Genomic DNA, 23685 nt, shown 5'->3' with positions numbered 1-23685 from the left:
GTAAATTGAAAAGGATTGAAATTTTAATTTTATTGCATGTCACATTTGAAAATGGCATGTTGGCGATTTGACATTAGAAAACATATGACAGCATGTATTTCTCAAAACATATAATTTTACAATTAACTCAATTTACATTAGTAATGCTTTTATCAACATTTTAATTAGATTTGAAGTTTAAATTAAAATAACAAATTCAAATGAGGTAAAAAAAATTGTTCAATTTAATAAGGGTGGGGGATAAAGGGAGCATTTTGGATATCCGTTGAAATTTAAAATGAAGAAAGTCTTCTTTCGAATAGAAGTCGATTTGTGCGGTATTTTTGTGGAAAAAAGTAAAAGAAAAAAAAATTTTGAACACTGAACATCTCTATAAAAAATAATCGTGGGACAGATAGTAGCCCTCGTATTTAATAAAATTTAGTAGTTATTTCATGTTTAATAGGTGTGCAGTAATTAACAAAATGTGTAACGTGTTGGAAGTACTTATTAAAAAGCGTGGAAAACTTTGAAATTTCACAAAAATTGAAGCAAAAAGTCGAGGGTGGAGATAAAAATTCCATCACTTTTGTGGAAATCGTGTTTTTTTATTTTATCTAAATTTTCTTGCCTAATTATAATTTAATTCATTTAAATTGATTATATAAAATAATATATAAATTATGAAAGTGAAGAAAAAATAGTGAAACATTCTATAAATCTTGTGATTTAAATCCATAAATCAAATACAATAAAGTGTGTCGCGTTTTCTCTCTCTGTATTAAAAGAAAAAAAGAAGCAAGGAAGAAAAAAAAATGAAAATGTGAAAAATGATGGAAAAATCATGTTGGAAAATCAATGCTGTTATCTAATTCACAAAGATTCAATTACATTATAGCTATATGGATTATTAAATGTGCATTCTGATAAACGGGATTTATGAATAGTGTGTTAATAAAAGTCAAAAATTCATAGTGTGGTGTTTGCAATTGTCTGCATTGAAGAAAAATTTTTGGAGGAAAAGCCACCTTCAGAAAAAATAGAATCGAAAGGAAGAAAATTCAAGTAAAAAAAAGAGAGAGAGAGAGAACGCGTAAAAAGTGTGAGAGAGAAGGAAGAAGAAAGTTTTTTTTGGAAGAACACACACAAATTTCGAGAGCGAGAAGAGAAATCATCAGAAATAAAAAGGAATAAAATAAGGATATATAAAAAATATTTTTTTTTTTATTATTTGATACATATAATTAAGAAATGGCAGCATCAAATTCCAATCACCGTGGAACAAGTGGAGCAGGAATACAAATAGGCTCCGCTTGGTTTCAACGAAAAATTAATCTTCGACCTCAGCACCGAGGTGTTCATTTAGTAACTGAAGAAATTCTGCGACAAATGCCTGAACTAGGACAATTTTCAGTGGGATTATGCCATGTACAAAGTAAGAAAATTGCATTTTCACTCTCCAATGTCTTTCTCCATTTTTTTGCAATCCATTCTTCTGCTTTGCGCTTTAATAAAATATTTAAAAGTGAAATTCAAGTATCCAATTCCAATTCAATCGTGGTTAAGGACAATCGTATATGCAACAATGCGCAAAAAATCGTGTCACATAAGAATCGCACGCTGAAAAAAAAAATCTCTCTCTCAATTTACACATAAGTGTCACATCATGTTATTGAATAAAAAGGAAAGAGGAAAAAAGACTTTAAAATCAATCAATGAGCTAATTGACCTTGTTTTGCCGAAATATGTTTATTGATACATAAAAAATGATAAAAAAAATTCAATTGCAATCGATTTTCAAAATGAAATGAAATGGGATAGTAAATTGATAGTTCTATAAGCATTCACAATATTGGATATTTTTTTCTCCTTTTCTTGTTGTTGCTTGTTCTTCTCTAATTTTTTGGACAAATAATGGGCAAACATAAATGACGACAATTTAATTATAATTTCGTCTATAAATGTTCTTTTGTGCTGCTAGCGCAGAAAGAATTTTCATTTGGAATTGACATCGTGTAAAGAATTGAAGGTGTTTTGTCTAAATTCCCGTAAAACAACTTAATGATCATTAGTTTCTATGCCAGTTATTAATTTGATCAGATACCTGGAATTTTTATAGACTCTAAAAAAATCTGTTCTGTACACAATAATTCAGTAATTTCAAATTAACATTTTTTTTGTGCCCAAATTTTCGATTCCTGCTTAGCAATTTGCCATAAAAATTATCGAAATTGTTCGATGTCTCATTTTAAACTCTGCAGATAAATCTATGTATGGCGCAATATCATAAACGATGCAAAAAACTTTGTGGTCGGAATGTATCCTACCTGATAAGCATGAATATTTCAACTTTTATGTTTAGATTCAAGTATATATGTATATTACGTGAATTTGCAGGAACATTTTTCCTTATTTATTATTCGGTGTCATTTTCTAAAATTTATATCCCTTAAGTAAAAATTTACTGTTTCAATAAGGATAGTTAAATCAGCAGAAATTGAATTCCTTCTACGGTCCAGAAGAGTAAAATTTTATTACAAATTCAAAATATACAAACGATTATGGTGTCAAATATCACACTCAATATCTCATTGAGTCAGAAAAGTATAATATGAGAAAGGAGCAGGAAAAACGTTTCATATTTTAAGTTTACATTGAGAATCATCCGCATTCGCGTGATATCATCAATAAATTTATTCTTTTCTCTTCTTTTATGCTTCTTCTTCCTTTATTTTTGTACCATATACATTTCTCCCTTTTTGTGCACGAAATTTTCTTTTTCCTTTCCCATTTTCTCCCATTCTTGCTCCTCAGAAATAGGATAAAAAGACGGCCGCGGTGTGAATGTAGTGCTGCTAATTTTTTCCTTCTCTCTTTCTCAATTCTCATGTTTTTTTTTTCGAAAAAAAGATATATAAGAATAAGAAGGAAAAACCGCAAGTGAAAATTCCTCCTGCTATTCATGAAAAAATAAAAAGTACAATGATTCGTGAGTGGAATGAGAGGATACGGAAAAGTTTTTTTTTCTTTCCTTCATTCTTTAAAGAAGGAAAAAATCAAAAGAAACTTTGAATTGCTTTGAGCTTCACTTTTTCTCTCATTTTGAATTTTTATTTCTTTTCTTTCCCACTCTAACGATGTTCTTATGGCACAAAGAAAATGAAATAATCAAAATTAATGAAAAAAAACTTCAATTTAAAGTTTCATGTTAAGTGAATGATTTTAATTAATTATTTGTCATGCTTTTTCTAAAATAAAATTTCATTTTTAGATCTACGATATCTTTATTATTATGATTATAATGCAAATAATCCTTAATGTGTGAACACGAATGTATGACTGAAAATCGTGCAGTTATAGTATTTTGCTACAATTACATTTAATTGTAAAAATATGCATCGTGTGTTAGGTATTAATTAACGTTAATTTATAAACACAATTAGAATAAAAGGAATCACCTATAATAGGAACAGATCAGGAATTCATATTAAAGTACCACAAAGTATATCTTTAATTAAGAAATTAAATTTGAAAGTCTTCATTAGTTACAGCAATAATCCACTTAATGATCATTTTTTAAACTAACTATGCAAATCATGCAAAATAAAAGGGGTGTAGATCTTTAAATTGATAATTAGTACTTTAAGAAGAAGAGTAAATAACATAGTAAATTTAGCACATTAATATATTAAATTGCCCAATTAAATTTTCACTTACTGCCTCGCATTTACGTATGCTTACTTTCGTTTCTAATGATGAATGTACACATGCATGCCAATATGCTCATAAGTACATGTACATTTTAAGTTACATTGCATTTATTTAACATTTTTTGAATTGTTGAGAATCGGCACCAAAAAAAGTGAATAAAGAATGAATGAATGCATTTTTAACATAATATAGTTTACTGATTTACTTTCATTTTTCATGAAAGCAAACAAACAAAACAAATAGAAAAACATAACTGAAAGAAGCAACTGACGAATTGAAGCGTGATCATGCAAAGTGAAATTAATGCAAAAAATGCTTGAAAATTTTTCAAGGTACACAATTCCATGTTTTGACAATTTCATGCCTCTTTATGTTGATTTCGTACTTTTCATTTTCATTCTTCACTTCTTTGTTCAGTCAGTCTCATAGGAAGAGAGCGGAGCAAAAAAAAATCCTCCCTCATTGCTCGCACGTTGAAAAGCACAATAAAAAATGAGATCAAGTGCAAGCGAATCAAGTGATTGAAATTTGATCAAAACATGACAAAAGAATCAATTTTTTTATTACATTATGCTTCCTGTATGGCAGCAAGCCATTATCAGCAAACTATTTTGCGAATATAGGACTACAAAAATATTGATGTAGACATATAACCTCATGCATACACAACTTTCTGGCAACAGTGTTCATTCGTTTACATTTAATCGATAGATAAATAAGTGCAAGTGTACTCAATGAGAATGAAGACTATAGATGCAGTTGTGAAAAAAAAATAATTGCATTCATACAATTTTTAGCTGAAAATCATTGAATTATGTGGATTTACAAAAGACTAACTCCACAATAATTTCTTGCAAAGTCTAAAAGAATAAAAATGTAGCATGGATTAAGAAAATTTCGTACTGGATTCATTTTATTGATTCAATTTAATGATTTTTCAACCTCAATTACACAATGGTAGCAAAAATAATCATTGTAAATGAAATTTCATATGTGCATGGAATTAGATAAACACCAACATGAACTTTCACAATGAATGCTATGTGTTCTGAAACAGAAAGCGGAAATCAAAAAAAGGAAAGAAAATTTAAAATTCCAGAGAATGAGAATAAGGACTAAGAGCCCAGAAAATATTTCGGGAGAGGAAAACAATGTGAAAATGTTAGTAGCACAGATGGAGAAAAGTTCATAGATTTATCTTTACATTTTAAAGCGGAAAGCTCATGATAAAATATACATGTACAGGAAGGGATGTCTCAAAAATTTTCTACTTTCTGATTATTATGGAAATGTTCCAGAATTGAATTTTAAAGTTACTTAGTCATTTGCCTACAAATTAGCATAGACATTTTTTCTTCATTTTAATTTCCTGTCAGTTTATTATTCAGAATTTAAAATGGTTCCTCTTATTAATGCAGTTAATACAATTAATACTTCATTAACCTTAAAGGTACAAGCATTTCCTTTTCATTATCGAAGCATTTCTTAATGAAATTCATACATAATTGATGACTTCAAAAAAAAATTAAAATAACCTATGAAAACCTTTAAATTAATTCACTTCCGTTCAATATACATTCTTAAATCAGGAATATTGTAAAGTACAAATTTAAAATTTAAATTCAGACATAATTAGTAAAAATAAAATAAAATAAGTTTAATTGTCATTTCCTTTCTCTTTGAACTCTATTAATGACCCTCTTTAAAGGAAATTGAATCAATTGATTATACCTGAATATCATTACTACACATTAACTTTCTAAAAGAATTTGAATTTTTATGATTTTGTCAAGATTAAAGATCAAAGAAGTTCATTTCCAGAATTAAATCAGAATTAAATCAGCTTTAATTCACCCATGTATTTCCATTTTGATTTATAATCAAGGCATCTATGCTTCAATATAAAAACTTATGAGTTTCTCAAGAATGTTATAGAACAGGAAATCATGATCTTTAGTGGTTACCAACAATAAATCAATTGGTTATGATAAACAGCTTATTACGATAGAATGTCACATCATTTTGCGTAGATTTATTCAAAACATACTTTACTTTCTCAGTTTGTAAATGAATAAAGTGGCATGCTCTTGAGAATATTCAAGATATCTATCAAGTAATCTTTAAGAAAAAGAAAGAATCAGATGATGCTATTGAGGGACTTAAATTTAAAAGGTAAAGGAATCGAGAGTAGAATAAAGATCTTTTGACTTGTGTAATAACCACAAAAACCATTCCATTTAAATATTTTCTTTTATTTCCCATGACAAAATTCCCTTTAAATACTATTCAGCATTTCCAAATGAAAGATGAAAGAAAATAGGATGTATTGATTTTTAGAAAGTATATTTATTGGACATCTATCAATCAACATTTGAGTTTGACAATGTACTTTAAGATTTAGTATGAAAAAAATTTATACATTATTCATAGAAAATTTTCATATAAGTGACATGCTGACTGTGTTTGCATGTACATAATGAAGGAAAAAGGAAAATAAAAAATCATTGAGAAGAGAGGAAAATGAAGAAAAAAATGATAAAGTCATCATCAATATGCCTTCTTTCTCCTTATCTTTTCCTCTTCTTTTTTATATTCATATAAAAATATTATAATAGTAGATTTTTACTATCGATTACTGCGATAAAATTTTTGCTTATGTGCACAATTTTTATAATAGAATTCGAAGTATATATACATGCTATATCTAAATCTATTTTTTTGTGTCTGTGCAAAAGGATGATATGAAATTAATCATTTTTTCGCAGAATTCTTTGCCTTATTATTTGCCTCACTATTCACTCTGTCTCCACTTATACATCTCATTCCACTCTTATTTGTTGTTTTTATATTGGGCATCATGCATAAAATATATAACGCATTTTCTATTGTTGTTATTAATCATTACAAGTGTACGCTGAATTAAGACACATTTGTACATTTTCAATATAAATATAAATAAAAAGTTTTTCTTGCTGTTTCCTTTCTTTTCTCTTCTTTTTCACACTGTTCTCCTTTAATATGTATGCAATAGGGGAGATTGCAAAGTTTAGGAAATTAATACGTTTCGAGGACAATAAACGCATGTCTAAATAGTTTATCAATATTCGATAATGTTTCTAGATTTAACGCTTTAATTTATAGGTCCTTATTCATATAGCATTCGAAACAGATTAGCTTCCTAAGTGTCAAAATCAGAGTTGTCAGTTTATACTCAGTCATTTGCATAGACATAGCTCTCAATAGCTTTAGCTGACAATCCCAATTAATTCAAATACAATCAATAGCTTTTCCCAGATGTACTTAGACAAAGACCATGCCTAGATAATAAATCGATAGGTGGCAACTCTGGATAAAACACACATATAGCAAAACATTAAACATCATGCCATCGAGACATTCCAACACATAAAATCCAAATCTCGTTCTAAATAGCCAAACATTCGGAAAAATTCTTCTTGGTATTAATATCGCTAAAAAGGAGGCAAAGAAGGAAAAAGAAGATGGAATTCAAAGAGAAAGGAATGACTTTTAGGGTCATAAATAAATTATGGCATAAAGAATTCTTAATTTGATTTCTTACTATTGTTTATTGCAGTTGCTTGGAATCCATTAATTTCTCAGCAAAAACTTTTTCTTCATGAATTAATTCATAGACTTTATATTATTATTCATTTTTTGTGCTGACTTAGAGGAAGAAAATTCTCTCTCCTTAAAAAGTCACCCCAAATTTTCAAGAGTATATGACGGGCCGGAAAATCATTTAATTGCGGTATTTTATGAAAACACCATTATAAAAAAATAGCAGCAACTAAAAAAAGAGAGAGAAAGAAAGTAATAAACGGAATCGGAAGTGAAAGCAGCTCGATGTCATGCTTACCCCCGAATAAAAAAAAAATTATCATGCATGTTTGTACATTTGTGTGTATATTAGTGTGAGAGACGAACGAAATGAGAACATAGTAAAATATACTAGCGAGAAATAAAATAATATTGACCTAAAACCTTCACTAGCCTTTTGGCTACGTCCGAAACGACGTCGTTGTTATTGTTTACAACGCATTGTAAATGAATCAATGAAAAATCTACGTCAGTCATTGAGCGCAAAAAAGGAGAAAGCTCACACATATATGAAATTGGCTCTGACATGGAAAGCTCAGTGGGAAAGCAGCGTTCATTAATGATTAATATAGTAGAAAAATGAAGGATAGATTCTTCTATGAATATTATTATGTATTCACTGTAACAATACATACATTTATTCACTTCCCTTGCTATACTCTTCATCCTATTGGCACTTTTTAATGAAAAATTACTTTAATTAGTCATTTTTAGTGAATTCAACAGATTGAATTCTTTGTTATTGAGTCTAAAATCTGAATTTTGCCAGAATGAGCAGCCTAATTTAACATCCCCACACAGTCAAGGAGCACTCAGTGTGCTCAAACATATTGGCTGAGTATACTCAGCTTCTGGGAGCATGCTTATTGTCTATTAAGGTTTAAGGGAATGTAAATCATGTTAATGGAAATGCGCTTTATTGAAGCATGCCTGTAACTTGCCTTTCATCGCCAAGACATTTTACAAATAGTTTTGAAATATATTTTCTCGTATTCACTTTTCAAAATTGAAAATACTTGAAGGCAAAAAAATGATTGAGTGTTTGTTGCCAAAAAAATAATAACAATAACAACGATGATGATAATAATACAGACAAGAATCCTCGTTCTCCCCTTTTGCTTTGTAAATAAAATCATCTCAACTTTATCTATAATCGCAAAGTTGTTTTTTAACGATTTTTAAATGTGTTTTTAAAGATGAAAAAAGGCACCTTTGACTTGGCATTTGAAAAAAAAATCTATATGTATCGATATCGGGATATGAATGAATAGAAAAAAGGAGAAAAATGTGTATGATGTGTTTAGGAGAGACGAAGAGAAAAGAAGAAAAAAATGTCTAATAGAGAGTTTATTGATTTTTGCTTTTTTTCGAACACTTACAAATTCAATCGATCACCATGAGGAAGAGCGAGTTGTGGGCGGTTAGAAAAATAGAAGAAAACGGCAATTTTTGTCCCATATACATAAACTTAAGAATGATAAGAATGTCCTTTATGCTCTTTGATTTTTTTTTTTCGAGTTGAATCTAATTAAGGAATTCTTGGCAAAAATGCGGAATTTATATTTTAAATCTTTATGCTATTCATATGCTGCAATAGAGAAAAATAAGTTAAGCTATTCCATAATAGCATGTTAGCAATTTCAGAGACTTATGAGGTGTTGAAGGATCAATTTTCACTTTAATAAACTGAGTTCACTCCAATGAATTTCTGTATACCTTGCCTTCTTTCAAATCAGTGTAAATCTGATCATCTTAATTTATGCATTGAAATCATTAACTGATTTCATTAATTGATTTTTGTAAAGGCACAGTCGTGGTAATTAAATCGTTTACACCATCTGCGAATCTAATAAATAAGACTATCCAGTGTCCTTTTAAAATCTAATAAAATAGCCAACAAATTTTCTGTTTAAGCTATAACCGCTTTCTGAACTAATAAAGTCTGTTCATGCATGAGGATGAATGCAGTCGTTAAACCAATAATAAATAATAAAATTTTTATGTCACACATAATAGAGACTGACACATCATACAAACACAATAAATATAATGGCTGAATTTGTTGGCATAATGGGAACAAAGGAAAAACTTTTTTCCTCCATAACTCTCCTCCGTTTCTGTATTTCTTGTTCTTCTTACCCTCCCTTTTTTTACAATACTCAACATTCAAATTATGAATGATAATATGACATTATAAAAAATTTAACACGATATGAAAACTATTGAAATATATCCATCTATATAGTGACATGAATGGCATCCTTCAAATTAAAAGAAGAAGAATCAATGAAAGCAAGAAAAACGAGAAAAACTAATTTTTGATGCTGAGATTTTTAGGCTCTTCGCGCTGCTTTCCTCTTCATTTTGCGCCAAGAGCATTTTCTCATTTGATTCAGCTTTCTCCTAATGCATGCGATAATGTTATGGAAAGGAAGGAATAACAGTCAAGTGAATTTCATTGAATCTTATGCACGTCCAATTTAAGTTTTTTGAAATACATAATTAGACATTCAGGTCTGCATTTTAGATGCATATGTCTGCAGTTTTCGGCTGTACATTATAGTTCGTCCAAAGTAGCATGCCTGCAGTTTTAGATGAACCTTAAAGTAAAATACACACATGTAAAGTTTGAGACATGCATCAACGAGTCAATATCAAAGGAAAAAGTAATGTAAAAATGGTCCTGTTCATAAGTCAGTATAATAAAGAGTAAGGAAAGAAGAAGGAAAATATTATTTGTATAAATTAAAACATCGTTTAAAAAGATTGTCACAACAAAAATTATGTCTCTAAATATCTAAAACGGATGCTTTTTTATCAAGCGAATTCTCTTCCTTTATATCACTGTTTTCTCTCCTTCGCACATACATACATCCAAAGTTTTATTTGATGACGATGACAGAGAAAAGGAGGCTCTTGAATAATTCCACGGGTTTTTTCATGCTTGAGAAAAAAAGACACTGAGCGAGATTCATTTCATCTTTTATTTTTATTTTATCTTATTCCATTTTTCCTTCTTTTTTGTCAAAACGTTAAAACCACATCGAAATGGCTTTTCATCTTTATTATTTCAAACATTTCAAGCCTTAATCAATCTAAATGCTAATGAATTTCAAAAAAATAAGTTCAATGTATTACTCAATATTGCTTCCAACAATGACGATGATGATGATAATGTTTTTTGATATGCATATACATACATAATAGCATGAAAATGAGTTTTGATGGGAGCAGTTCATGTAATAATTTTATTCTCATTTTTCGTCCTTTAAAGAAGTTTTCCGACAAAAATCTTTTTATGAGTGAAAACTGAGAAAAATCAAAAGTTTTTCTATGCAATCATCAATTAAGCTTAAACATTTGATTAAAAGTGTAATGAACATATTCAAGGTCAATGAAAGAAAAATTGACCTTGATAATGAATGAATGTGCGAATGGTGCTTTGCAAATGCAACATGAATGCACTGATAATGATGTGTAAGCAATCGATTGTGTCTATTTTCTGCTTATCACTAACTGAGTATCATCAAAAATTTCATTCTGAATTTTTATTAAAATTTCTATGGACACAAATTAATTTGTTTTAAAAATGAAAAGTTGATCTCACACAAGATCTTAATCTCTTATAATCTCAAAGTAACCACAAAATTTAAGTCCAGGGTTGGCATTCGACCGACATCAAAAGCGTGCAAAGGTCGTTGAAAAAAGTTTTAATGCGTTCCATCTTATTTACGCTAATCTCTGAAAGAATTTTCAGTCCCATCTAGTCGTTCCATCCTCTAACAAGGGGGATGAGCTTTTCGTGACGAGACACGTGGAAGTATTACCATTTATTCACTACAATTACTTTCATTTACACAAAAACATAATTGAGAATTCTATCAACTCACGCGACATATACTTTTTAAATGCAAGGAAATTTGAGCAGCAACAGAAACAGGAAAAAAGCAATGTCACAGAAAATGAACAAATCGTACAAACATTTTTTTTTTATTTCATTTTTTCCTTCCTTTATTTGTTAGTGTGTATGTGTGATATTTATACTTATTTCGCGATTTATACATAAGAACAATAATTTATGCAAAAATATTCATTGTGGCTTATATCTACGGATACCTTACTCTGTTTTCTCTCTTCCTTTGACTCTCTTTCTCTTTCCTCCCATCTATTTACATTTCATATTTTCCTTTTGTTTTACCTATCAAACTCTACAAAAAAACCAAAACGAAAAATAAGAGCTGGCTGGAATTGTTGGATGACATTCATTACTATTTTGAACATCAGCACAGTCGCTTCTCATTCACGTGAAAATAAAAGTTCTCACATGCTATATACAATCGCTCAAAGCATATTCGGAAGGTATTCATGTCGTCCTGTGTGGAATATATCGTAATTTTTCTATTATTCAATGTTGATTACTTTCACACAGAACACAGTCTATAAAATGAGTTGATACTTCAAGTATTTTAAACGTATAAAATAATTTGTTGCACATCCTATTTATCTGTCTAAATAAATAGACACAGGACAGTAATTAAATTTAAATATGAATGTTAATGAAATGTGGAAATTTAACTATATCCTCAATGGTATATTTAGTTTCGCCCAATATTTTATGAAATCACACTAAACAATGAAACTGTTTGTCAAATTTTATATTACATGTGGATTTCAATTTTAAGTATTTAGAACTGATTTGTAAAAATGTGGACACTAGTTTTTATAAATAAATCATGAATATATTTACGCATATTCAATTTGCATTCATAGCAGACACTATGATTGGCAATTTAATTGACCTAAAAATGCATCACATCATGTTAAATTCAATGTCCAATTTCGAGAAATTTTTATGTCATGAGATATGGACATAAATTAAAAAAAAGTTTGAAGCTTACATAAAATGGATCTTCAATGATTTTTTCACGTCCTTGAATATAATCGCCAAGCATGTGTAGTCGTGATTTCTGGTCAACTGGAGCTATCTCAAGTAATGGTTCAAGTCTAAAATTATTTGCAATTTATTAAGAAGAAATATAGGTATTAAATTAGAATTAAAATTCATTTACTGTGAAGGCTCCATGTATAATATATAGTCATGCCTTGAAAAATCAAATGATTTAACCTATTAAGAACGAAATAAAATGAAAAAAAGAGAGAAAAAAGGGAGAAAATATCGTGAAAATCTTTAATCAATATCACACACATACCGGCGTATCAAATGAAAAATAAAAGTAAAAACAAAATAAATCACGAAGGTCATTAACTCACTTGTCGACATCCATGCATCGTATCAAGATGATTTTCATTAAGCACACGTAATGTCTTTTGTTCTGGTAGTTTTCCTTGCGATTGTCTTGCTACTTCCAGACCAGCACTTGAAGATCTCCAATTAAATTTATTAAAATTACGATCTGAATATTTATCAGCAAGATGATTAAAGATTGTATCTGCTATTGGAGCTCGGCATGAGTCTCGTCTTGATATAAATAAAACCTTCAATTCCTTCTTACTCCGACTACTTTTAAATATTTCAATTGACATTTCAGTCTTTCTACGATCTATTCAATTTGATTGATAAATGAGAACTAAAATAGCGACTTTGCATTTCATTATCGTCTAATGAAGATGAGTAGTAAGGAGAAAATAAAATTTACGAGAAACTACGAAAATAATTTAATATTTAGACGATAAGTGGCAATTCGTTGACAATGAATGTAAGCTTTAAAGATTCTTCACTTTATTTTATTGATTCATGAATGAAAGTTCAAGTAGTTGAAATCTCTTAAGTAAGAATTATATTCTTATTGCTTCCCTTTTATTATATTCATTCTATTCTTCACTTCTTACTTGTTTTTCGTCCTTTTTTGTGTGCTTATCGATTTTTCTTCTGACTTTTTGAGCCGTCCTCTTTATGAAAATACTTAGAAATTTATTGAAGAACTTCTATTGAAATGACAACCTTTAAATACATTATTAATTAGATTTTAGAGTTTTAAGGCCCTCTCACCTGTAAATCAAATAATTTTTATATCTGCATTCGTAAAGATTTCTTTCGGAATTTTCAACATGTTCACTTTATAATTTGGCAATAACATTCTGAAAAATTCAATAAATATCAAAAATCAGGAGATAAAAGTAAAGCAATTAATCAAATGTGAAAGAAAATTGTCCCTTGAATTGGAAAATGGAATCACTTTTTATAGAACAATTTAATTGAAAATTTCGTTGAGAAAAAAATCAATCTTTATCATTCAATTTTTCATTATTTTCATTGTAGTTCTTCACACATCTGCCAGTCTAGCGTTAAATGAGAGTTGGGATCCAGATGTTAGGTAAGATATTTATTTCTATATTGAAACACAAAATGTATTCAAATTCGATATTAATTGTTGAATTATTTTTTTTTTATCAACAGAGACGATATGGAAATGATGTTAAATAAAATAGTGCCGGAAGGTCTACCTTATAGACATTCATGTGAAGGACCCGATGACATGGTAAGTTCCATGAAATTCATAATTTGAATTGGAAATTTCTAATAGATTTTTTATTTCTTACAATAATTTTAGCCTGCTCACGTAAAAGCATGCTTTCTGGGCAGTTCCCTGACAATCCCAATAACAGATGGCAAACTATCACTTGGAACGTGGCAGGGTGTGTGGCTGTGTGAGCATAGAGATCATGCAGGCTCACGTAAATTAGTGATAACACTTTCCGGTTGTCCACGCGATTCGGCGCGAAGTCCTTTATCGCCTGTATCACCAATTGCGAGCACAAGTAGTTAGGGAAGGTCACGTTCAGCCCGGGAAAGTCGGTAATCTTGGGCTGAACGTTTCAATTTATCACACAAAATCACATCACAATACGATCCTTCTTCTTGTGTGTTTTCATTTCAAAATTTTTTGAGACAAGATAACAAAAAAATATGAAGAAAAGATAAAAAAAACTTTTTTAAAAAAATACTAATTAATTTTCATATTCAAAAAAAAACTATTAAAAAAAATTATAAGCTAAAGAACTCAGTGCGTGTGAAAGTCTATTGAAATTTAATAATACTTAGAAAGATGAATGAATACTTCAAAGAGAAAAAAAAAATAGTAAACAATAATGAAATTATAATAATAATGTTAATTATAATATTATTATTATGAAAACATAAATATTGATAAAACCGGCATAAAACATGAAAATTATACACAAGAAAAGCACACACAACAATAATAACAATAATTATTGATAAAAAAAATATGGTTATTAAATGACGCGTACCGTAACAATTTAAAAAATATACCAAAAAAAATCCTGAAATTCATCGTGCGACCGAGCGATGTTTCAGCACAAAAAAAAAATCATAATGGTGATGAAAAAAAAAACTGAGAAAGTTGACATCGAATAACACACAAAAGTCAACATGAATTAAACTTAAAATTTAATAATGGGTAAAAATAATTTTTTATGCGAAAAATCAAACAATTTAGTGGGTGAAGGATGGAAATATTTAGACATAAAACTTTTTAAGCAAAAAATGAATAATTCAACTTAACATCAAAATTTAGCAATGTTATAAAAAATTCGTTCCAATTTTGTTTTAAATATAATAAGTAGTGGATATGACTACAATCTCATCTACGAAGCCGGAAGAACTTTGCTTCAATTTTAATTTTTTAATTCAGTGTTGGGCAACTGATAACTTACCGACACCAAGGGGTGCCGCGAAGAATAAAAGGTTGCCCACCACTGATTTAAGTGTTGAAGTCAAAATATTCTAAAATTGTTTTATGAGATGTTCATATCCACTCCTTTCATGGAAAGTTTCTTTTGATATGTTCTTAGCATCGAATTATCATTTTCCTACCAAATCGAGGTATTTTCAAGATAATCATCATTGGTGATAAGTAAGACAAGAATTGATTTGTTAAACTTTTTTTTCTACTCAAAATTTGCAAAATTTCAATTCCAAAAAAATGAAAATTTAAACGATAAGCATGATGATTAGGAATATAAAACACGCATTTAATATTAAGGTTGTAGATGAAACTTAAAAGATAAAACAAAACAAAAAAAAAAACATGAATTTTGGGAAAAGAAGTAATCAATATTTGTAGTTATGGATGAATTCTCTTATGCTATAAAAATTGCCACCATGAAAATGAAGAAAATATTTTCCTGAAAAAAAATATCGCTAACCGAAATAATAACTTAATAAGATGACAAAAATAAAGTAAAAAATATTCGATAAAAAACCTTAAGAACTCGAAGCGTCAGCGAGTCTAAGTTTAAAAGCGCGTTATAATGTGATGAATTTATCGTTAAAATATACAACAAAAACTATAAATACATATAAAAAATGTAAATGATGTCTCAAATGCACAAATATCGCACGATCATTAAACTTCTTTTCCTATTTAGATATTTTTCTCCCTCTCTCCATCCATTTACACATTTTTTATGATTTCGATAAAGGCTCGCAGTGTTGATGATAATGATGATGATGATGATGATGTTTTCAAGGACATGAGAGAAAGTGAAATGAGATCACATGCGGCCGGGATGTTTTATAGAATTTGATTTAAATTCTGCAACATTTCAAAATATTGTCAAAGTTTTTGCAGCATATAAATCTCATGAATTTCAAGGGGAAATGAATAAAAGTTTTGTGAGTCAATTAACAAAATCAAACTGATGATTATGAAAAGGTCCTTCTGTTTTTTTGGCTTATTATAAAAATAATATTAATAATTGAATCATTTTTTGTGCATAGACAGGTAAGAAAATTGTAAAATACCTGAACATGAGCTTTAAAATCACCAAATTCATGCATGTCCTAAAACATTTTTTACGAAATTATTATATAAAAAACGAAAACTTTTACGTCCAGAGAAGAGATTTCAGTATACGATAAAGCCATCAGTTTGCTCACAAAATATTCATTACATTTCCTTAAAGGAAGTCATCATCAAATTATTGAACTTGTCCATAAATGTGTAAAAAAATATCTATCTTGATTTGATAATTCATCATGTTTTGAGTCATCATGCTGAGAGAATCCAAATTAATTTCAAGTCTCATTTTTTGTAATTCATGACTTTAAATCCACATGATAATATGAAACAAAAATGTGCAAAACAACATACAGAGTAAGGAGTATTTTTATAAATGTACTGACCTAAATATCTACTAAAGGAATCTAATGACTATTTAACATTTTTAAAGGAAATTCTGAAATCTACACGAAGAAATGGGAAAATATTTTTTTTAATTAGTATGAAAAAGTTAGTTTAGAATGCTTCTTTCTGAGATGATTTTTTGCGAAACTTTAAAGAAAAAAATAATAAATAGGGAATCAAATATATGAATGAGAAAGAAAATTGTCCAGCCAAACTACACGTTCATATAGAATACAATAGAGTCGCTTCACAAATTTTTGCTACATTATAGATTTGAATGAATATAGAATGAACGATAAAATATGCCATCCAATGAAATTATTTGTAAGAGTTAACTTATGCAGAGAGGATTTATTAATCTGACAATTGAACTTTATTCAAAATTAATATTTCTTATTTTTCAATAGCAAATGCAATAAGAAACAAATTTTTAGTTTTGGTTCTTCATATGACTCCATACCTTTCAAATCATATGAACGTCATTGAAGGAAAGAAAGATAGATTAGTTTTTAGCATGCTTCATGCTACACCTATTCATCAAGGGATTTATTTTTTGTGTTGATACTTGTAATGAAAGTAATTTATAAAAATATCATCATATTGTGAAATTCCGATTCAATTATTAAAAAAGCTGATCTAAACAATTGCCAGATGAAAATATTTTCCTCTCTGTGTACAACAGCAAACCTTCCTTTTACTGGATTTAATTTCTCATTCTCATTTTATAATCCTTTTGACTTTTATTTGTTTTTACTTTGAGACATGCTTCGCGAAACAGGATTTATAGTTTATTAAGTCATTATTTCCGTACAAGATTATTGATCTAGAATTTTGAGTTTTATTTCTTTAAATTTCATTTTTGATTATGCAAATTTAAGTTTCATCACTTATCATAATTGAGGGTATAAACTTTTCAATGTGCTTTAAAATTTAAATGAAAATCTTTTTTTAGAAAATCTAAAAATTATAATGATACTTAAATACGTATTTTTGGATAGCATTTGCTAAGAAATTTCAATTCAACTTTCAATTCGACAACAAAATTATCGAAAGAACTAAGAGTTTAGTCATTTATGTGGTGTCGGTGGTTGTAACTTGAGAAATTTCCGTTACAACTTAAGAAAAAGGGTGAAAGGTATAAGAGTAAATAGTCTATCTACATGGAAAATGGAGTTAACTTTGAGTTATGGATATAAAATAAGATATATCTTTAGCAGATGGATGAGGAAATATTGACCAAAAAATTTAATGAATTTAGTTAGGTTTTATTTCTCTTTTCTAATAACACTTAAGCATTCTCATTTTCGCTTTTATAAAATGAATGACAAAATCTAGTTCCACTCTGTAAATATAAATCAAATACGTGAGAAAATATTATTTTTTCCATAGGATTGCATTTATATAGAATGGTAAAAAAATGTGTGGAATTTACAAATAATTCACTGCCATGTACACTCAATTCCATTAATTTTCAATTCGTTTATTCCTTTATTTCACTCATTTTACAGCAAATTTTCTAGTAAAAAGTCTAGTGAAACAAATTGCTTAAAAAAATAACAATTTTATGCTTATAAAGTATAAGTGCGCGCGTTAAATTAATGGCAGAGAGAAGAAATCACTCACACAAAGCATGTAAATGGAGTTATTAAGGAAAACAAAAAATTTAAAACGAGTTAAAACCCCGAAAAATAAGAAAAAGCTTATAAAATGATGATTATTTTTCACACATTATATAAAAAGAATATAAAAGAAAAATTGACAATATGTAAATAGAGAAAATGAAAAATACGATGATTTATATTTCGTAATTGTTAAGGTCATCCGAGAAAAATACAGATTTCCTTATTATTTCATGATTTCTATACTCAGTTCTCGATTTTTCTTAGATCTTTAGGAAGGTTATTGAGATATTTGTCCCGGGCGGCATAATGTGAAGTCAACTGTCACGTAGTCGTCAGGCCAACATTGGCCCCTAACGAACACGTTTTGCTGTTCGGGTATCTGGGTAAAATCTCCATAAAAATGTATCAATCTAGTGAAATTTACTCGAGAAATCTACAATATAAATAAATCCATGCTGGATTAACATTTAATTTATTTTGATCCATTTAACTCTATCAGCACAAATTATTCTCTGTTGTCAATGTCATCCAATTGACAATTTTCATTTTAACTTCTATAAAAATTGTCATTAGTATGCCATGTGGCCGCAATGAAAAGCTTGTGTCGATCGGGTAATAACTCTAAATAATTTCAAAAACACCAATTACAATTATTTCTTAATTAGATTTCTAGAGTAAATTTCAAAACCATTCCTCTACTTTACTAATTCTTTATCTCAACAAAATTTCCATCAAACTCAATTAAAGAAAAAATCAAAAAAATAATTACTAAATGCGAAAAATAGTAACAAAAAAAAGAGATGAAATATTTGATTGTTGATTGTTATTGATATAATTTTTTAAAGATGAGATGATTATTATGAAAAGACAAACACGAAATTCATTCACTTTCACACTCATGTGCAAAAAAATTATTAAAATAGAGGAGAAAATAATTGGAAAAATTTAAAATATGAAAACTTGTATAGAAAATGAGTACATAAGATTTAATAAAAGAATATTTTCATGAAATAAGTAGCAAAAATTATATAAAATGTGTAAAAAATTATAGAAATAATGAAAAAAAAAATTAAGGAAGAAGAGAAATGAATTAATTACTAAGTAATGAAACTCATAAGTTGATCGTGTTAAGTTTTTTTCGGGTAACAGAAAATGAAGAAGATGAATAATGAAAGATTGTGTTATCGATTACTTGCGATTATTAAGTCACCTTATTTGCCTTTTTGATAAAAAAAATTAATATAAATAATAATAATTAAAAAATTTATTGAACGAAGATCGTAAATTTATAAAAATGATATATAAAATAGCAATAACCATATCATAACTGTATCTGTACATGTGGAATTATTCTATAAATTATGATCCATTTGCATTGATACAGCTATGACTATGATGATACAATGATGAGAAATAATTTAATAAGTTAATTGTATGATCACGTGGAAACGTTGGAATTAATTGAATGTAGTTTTTAAAACGACACGAACCTTCCCGGAAATTGTTTTTCATTTTTTATACTTAAATTTCTTCTGAATAATTACATTTTTACCTTTTGATCATGGTTTCTATTTTAATGACACTTGTGGACATTTTTTATTGCAATTAATTCAAATTTAAAGAAATTAAAAAGTCTCAAAATTAAATTGATGAACAAGGTTTTATTGTTTTGATGTCAATTCTACTAAAACACAGAGTCTATTTGGAACTTTTCTAAATCATAAGTAATCTAAAGAATTTTGAAACTGATTTACGAAAAAGATTTTTATTAGAAAATGATCTTGTTCACCAGCTTTTTCATTTAGCATCTAACCAAATTAGGCATTTTCACGGAAAAGAAGTAATTAAAATACACAGCACAATCTGTATAGTCAAAAAAGTCACATGAACAGATGAAATATTTTTCCTCCCCCTCTTTGCATTAGTTAAAGTAGCAGCACAAAAAAAAAAAGATTTAAAGTCTATTAAAGAAAATATTCATATTGCAGGTAATTATTATTATGATTATGAATATAGCTCAGAATGAAGAAATGAAGAAAGTTTAAAGAACGTACATGAATGATCACATAAAATAAAAGCAAATGAAAAATAAATACAATAAGCAGTTAAATGTTGCAATTAAGTTTTTGTTCAATTTTTTGACATCACTTTTGTCTTCCTGATTCGCTTATAATTTGTATAGTGAAAATTGCAAATATAAAAACTTAAGAAAAATACAAAAAAAAAAAATCGTTTTGGCAAAAAAGAAAAACATCGAGAAAACCTAAAATAAGTAAAAATATAGAAAAATCACTCCAACATGAAGAATCCTTTTTCCTAAATGCAAAAAAATTTAAATTTTCTCTTTTTAAATCAAAATTTAAAGTTTCTTAAATTCAAATTTGAGTGATAAATTCTTTTTGTATATTTTGGAGGATTTGTGGAAAGGTAAATTTGAATATTGTTGGAAATGCACATTTATTTTCATAATTTCAATACAATACTCTTCATTGAGTAGAATTTAGTTCTCTTGTAATTTGTGCTTCTCTTCTTAAACTTACTATCCACTGAATATGCAATCAGTTGTATTTTGTTCAAAATATTCAATGATATCTTAAAACAACCTCTTTTAATACGAAAACTTTTCACAAAATGTTTAAAAAAAATTGTTTTAATTCCTTTTCTGGCGAAAATAAGGGAATTTTGCGAAAACTAAAATTTTCAAATGGCAAAATAAAATATTCTGTATCAAAATGAAAGTAAATAAATGATTTAGAGCAAAAAATTTTTATAATAAAATGTCCAAAAAATTGAGAAAAAAAAGAAATATAAAAAAAATCTCGCTGCCATTAAAAATAATTATAATGATGATTCATAAACTTAAAAGATAAAATAATGATAGAATACATTTAATGATTGAATACGGAAATTTAAATCAATTCAAACTTTATAAACAAGAATGAAAAGTTTAACTTAATTTTTGATAGTCAACGAATATGCTAAACTTTTCATCCTTGCACATGATGTTCAATGAAAAATTGAAAAAGAAATCAAAGGAAGAACGATGGAAGTTACACACAAAAAAAAACACATATACACATCTCAAAAACTACACTCACTTTTTCAATGAAGTTTAAGATAAACACACGATCACAAGGAATAATTCACTAATTTTATGACAAAAGAAATGATTATGAAAAAGTGAAGACAAAAATTAAAGTAATATTCACTGTTTAGAAAAAAAAAATTGCATCAAAACACTTTACCTAATGAAGATGAAAATGAAAAAATGAAAATGAATGCGTAAAAGTTTTAGAATTAATATAAAAAAGACAACTATTAAAAAAATCGAAAATATTCATTGAGAAAGGACTTGAAAAGCTTTGCAAAGCACAAAAAAATATTAAAAATTTTTCTTACAATTTTTGTATTCGATTCCAAATAAATTGTTTAGATTTAAAAATGACAAGTGTTTTGAATAATATTAATTAATGCTGATAGTCGAAGAATAATTGTGGAAAATTAAAGAGAAATCTTCACATTCACCAGGCTTAAACGTCCTTTCTCAAAGAAAGCATTATAGAATATAAAAGAAAAAAAATAATTAAATAATAAAATAGAAACAAAACTATGGTCACACGAAGTGTTTATTAAAAAACCAAACAAAAAATTATAAAAAATAAAAAAATATATGAGAAATAAAATTAACTATTCATTAAAAGTATGCGTCTTTCATTTCCTTTAATTTATAAATTTTCATTTCCATTTCAGCATGTGGGCAAGTCTCTATTTCTTCAGGTAGTATTGAAAAATTTAAAATTATTATATATTCGGTACAGTTGCTTTATAAATTTGACCAAATAAGCTTTAACTTCCCCAATCAATTTGAATTTAAATTAGGTTAATACTCTTTAAATGTTGGTTAAAAATATTAAGAATTGTGCGAGAAAAATTCAACTGAATCTAGTGCTGAATTCAGCTAAACTTAAAGCTTTTTATGGAGAGCTTTATTAACGGTTTTCAAAAATTCAAACTCCGCGGTAGAACTGAATCGGTTAAAAGCTTTAAAAATTACCTCCCTTTCACTCGCTTAATTTTTAATATTTTTGACTACCTTATATTCCTACTTCATAAACTTTTTTGGGCATACGCTATATAAGACGCTGCTTTTATATATTCCCCAATAAATTGGTTCAAATTTTTTAGTAACCATAACGGTCAAAATAATTTCAAATTTCTGAACTCAAAAACTTTATAGAGTAAAACGAAAAACAAAATTTTGTGAATCAAACAATTTTAAAAGAATTTCATCAATTAACTATTAAGATGGTGAGTAAATTTATTCTAAATTTATCGAATATATTTTTATCAATACTGTGTTTATTTTAGCTCCCATTATCTTTATTAAAAACGGCTCAATCACATCCAATGGTAAGAAAACCGGAAAATTCACTTTAAACGATTGTAAACATTAAATATATTTTTAACTATTTAGCTTGTGGAACTTAAGAATGGTGAAACATACAATGGACATTTAGTAAGCTGCGATACATGGATGAATATTAATTTACGAGAAGTCATTTGCACATCAAAAGTAAGTTTTGAAAATAAATGATCCAGTATAGAATATTACATTCATTAACATTTTAGGATGGAGACAAGTTTTGGAGAATGAATGAATGCTATATTCGTGGAAGTACAATTAAATATCTTCGTATTCCTGATGAAGTCATCGATCTTGTAAAAGAAGATATTCAAGCTAAATCTAAGAATCGCAATCAGCAACAGCAGCAACAAAATCGCAATCAAAACAACCAGCAAAATAATCGTAATTTTGGTGGAAAGAATCGACAACAAAATCAGAATCGAAACCGCAACAATCCACCTAACAAATAAATAATTTAAAGTTTTATCGATTGATTTTTTGAGTCATATGAGTGATAAGGTCAAGAATTAATTAATTTTTTCTCTATTCTCAATAAACGCTGAAAAAATTTAAGCTATAAGAAACTTAAAACAGTCTTTTTTTATTGTTTTAACTTCCCCAATTCCAGAATTTTAATTTCATGGACTTCATAAACGAACAGCACAATTAAGGTAAAATCAATCTACTATGATGAGCTATCTTAAGTTTGAATTGATAATGAGTATAAGATATAGAGTAATATCAAACTTCCCGGTATACACCAAACTCATTAAAAACTAATTGGAACATTTATTATATTATTTAACAAAAAAATAAATGTAAGGAATTATCAGCTATCAAGTTAATAATTAAGCAATAAAGATACTCATGCAAAAAATTTACATGAAACACGAGAAGGTCCCCATTATATAATCAATTATTTGTCTCTTAGTAACGTCTTGTGCTGTGTATCTGCGAAACTGATAACACAAGAATTATAATTTTCTTGTTGTTCACAATAACGACTTCTATCAACATTAAAAGTCTTGTCTTTAACTTCACATTAACATTTTTTCACACATAAATGTTTAGCAGCACACACATATTGTCCGCCGTACATTCGCATCTTTAAAATGCGCATCAGTGAAACACTTGACAGGCGTAAAAGAAAGACAAAATTTACCATTCACCAAAGACTTCA

The 23685-nt window shown here is 28.0% G+C and overlaps 3 protein-coding genes across 4 annotated transcripts; 2 read left to right on the top strand and 1 right to left on the bottom strand.

Moving 5' to 3' along the window:
• The first annotated feature begins 361 nt into the window (after positions 1–361).
• LOC139096449 (UPF0047 protein YjbQ) lies at positions 362–21800 on the top strand. Its single transcript, XM_070648158.1, has 4 exons — positions 362–1414; positions 13589–13643; positions 13727–13808; positions 13881–21800. The coding sequence occupies exons 1-4, from the start codon at positions 1231–1233 to the stop codon at positions 14094–14096; spliced, it is 537 nt and encodes a 178-aa protein (XP_070504259.1). The 5' UTR covers positions 362–1230; the 3' UTR covers positions 14097–21800.
• LOC139096506 (uncharacterized) lies at positions 2027–12858 on the bottom strand. Of its 2 annotated transcripts, none has more exons than XM_070648233.1 (4): positions 12580–12858; positions 12378–12433; positions 12207–12312; positions 2027–2083 (listed from the first exon to the last, which is right to left on the bottom strand). In XM_070648233.1, exons 1-4 carry the CDS (start codon positions 12850–12852, stop codon positions 2048–2050), a joined length of 471 nt encoding a protein of 156 aa, XP_070504334.1. In that variant the 5' UTR covers positions 12853–12858; the 3' UTR covers positions 2027–2047. The 2 variants fall into 2 exon arrangements, with proteins under 2 accessions (XP_070504334.1, XP_070504333.1); XM_070648232.1 differs by lacking the exon at positions 2027–2083 and adding an exon at positions 11321–11681.
• A 506-nt stretch (positions 21801–22306) lies between the features above and the next one.
• On the top strand, positions 22307–23096 carry LOC139096475 (U6 snRNA-associated Sm-like protein LSm4). Its single transcript, XM_070648188.1, has 4 exons — positions 22307–22408; positions 22469–22510; positions 22575–22673; positions 22730–23096. The coding sequence occupies exons 1-4, from the start codon at positions 22406–22408 to the stop codon at positions 22973–22975; spliced, it is 390 nt and encodes a 129-aa protein (XP_070504289.1). The 5' UTR covers positions 22307–22405; the 3' UTR covers positions 22976–23096.
• The last annotated feature ends 589 nt before the right edge of the window (positions 23097–23685 follow it).

Source organism: Chironomus tepperi, unplaced genomic scaffold (assembly GCF_022539635.2).
Source record: "Chironomus tepperi strain 1889 unplaced genomic scaffold, CSIRO-AGI_Ctep_v1 contig_393, whole genome shotgun sequence".
Taxonomy (NCBI): domain Eukaryota; kingdom Metazoa; phylum Arthropoda; class Insecta; order Diptera; family Chironomidae; genus Chironomus; species Chironomus tepperi.
Note: the sequence above shows the minus strand (reverse complement) of the source record. Positions and strands in the feature narration are given on the sequence as shown.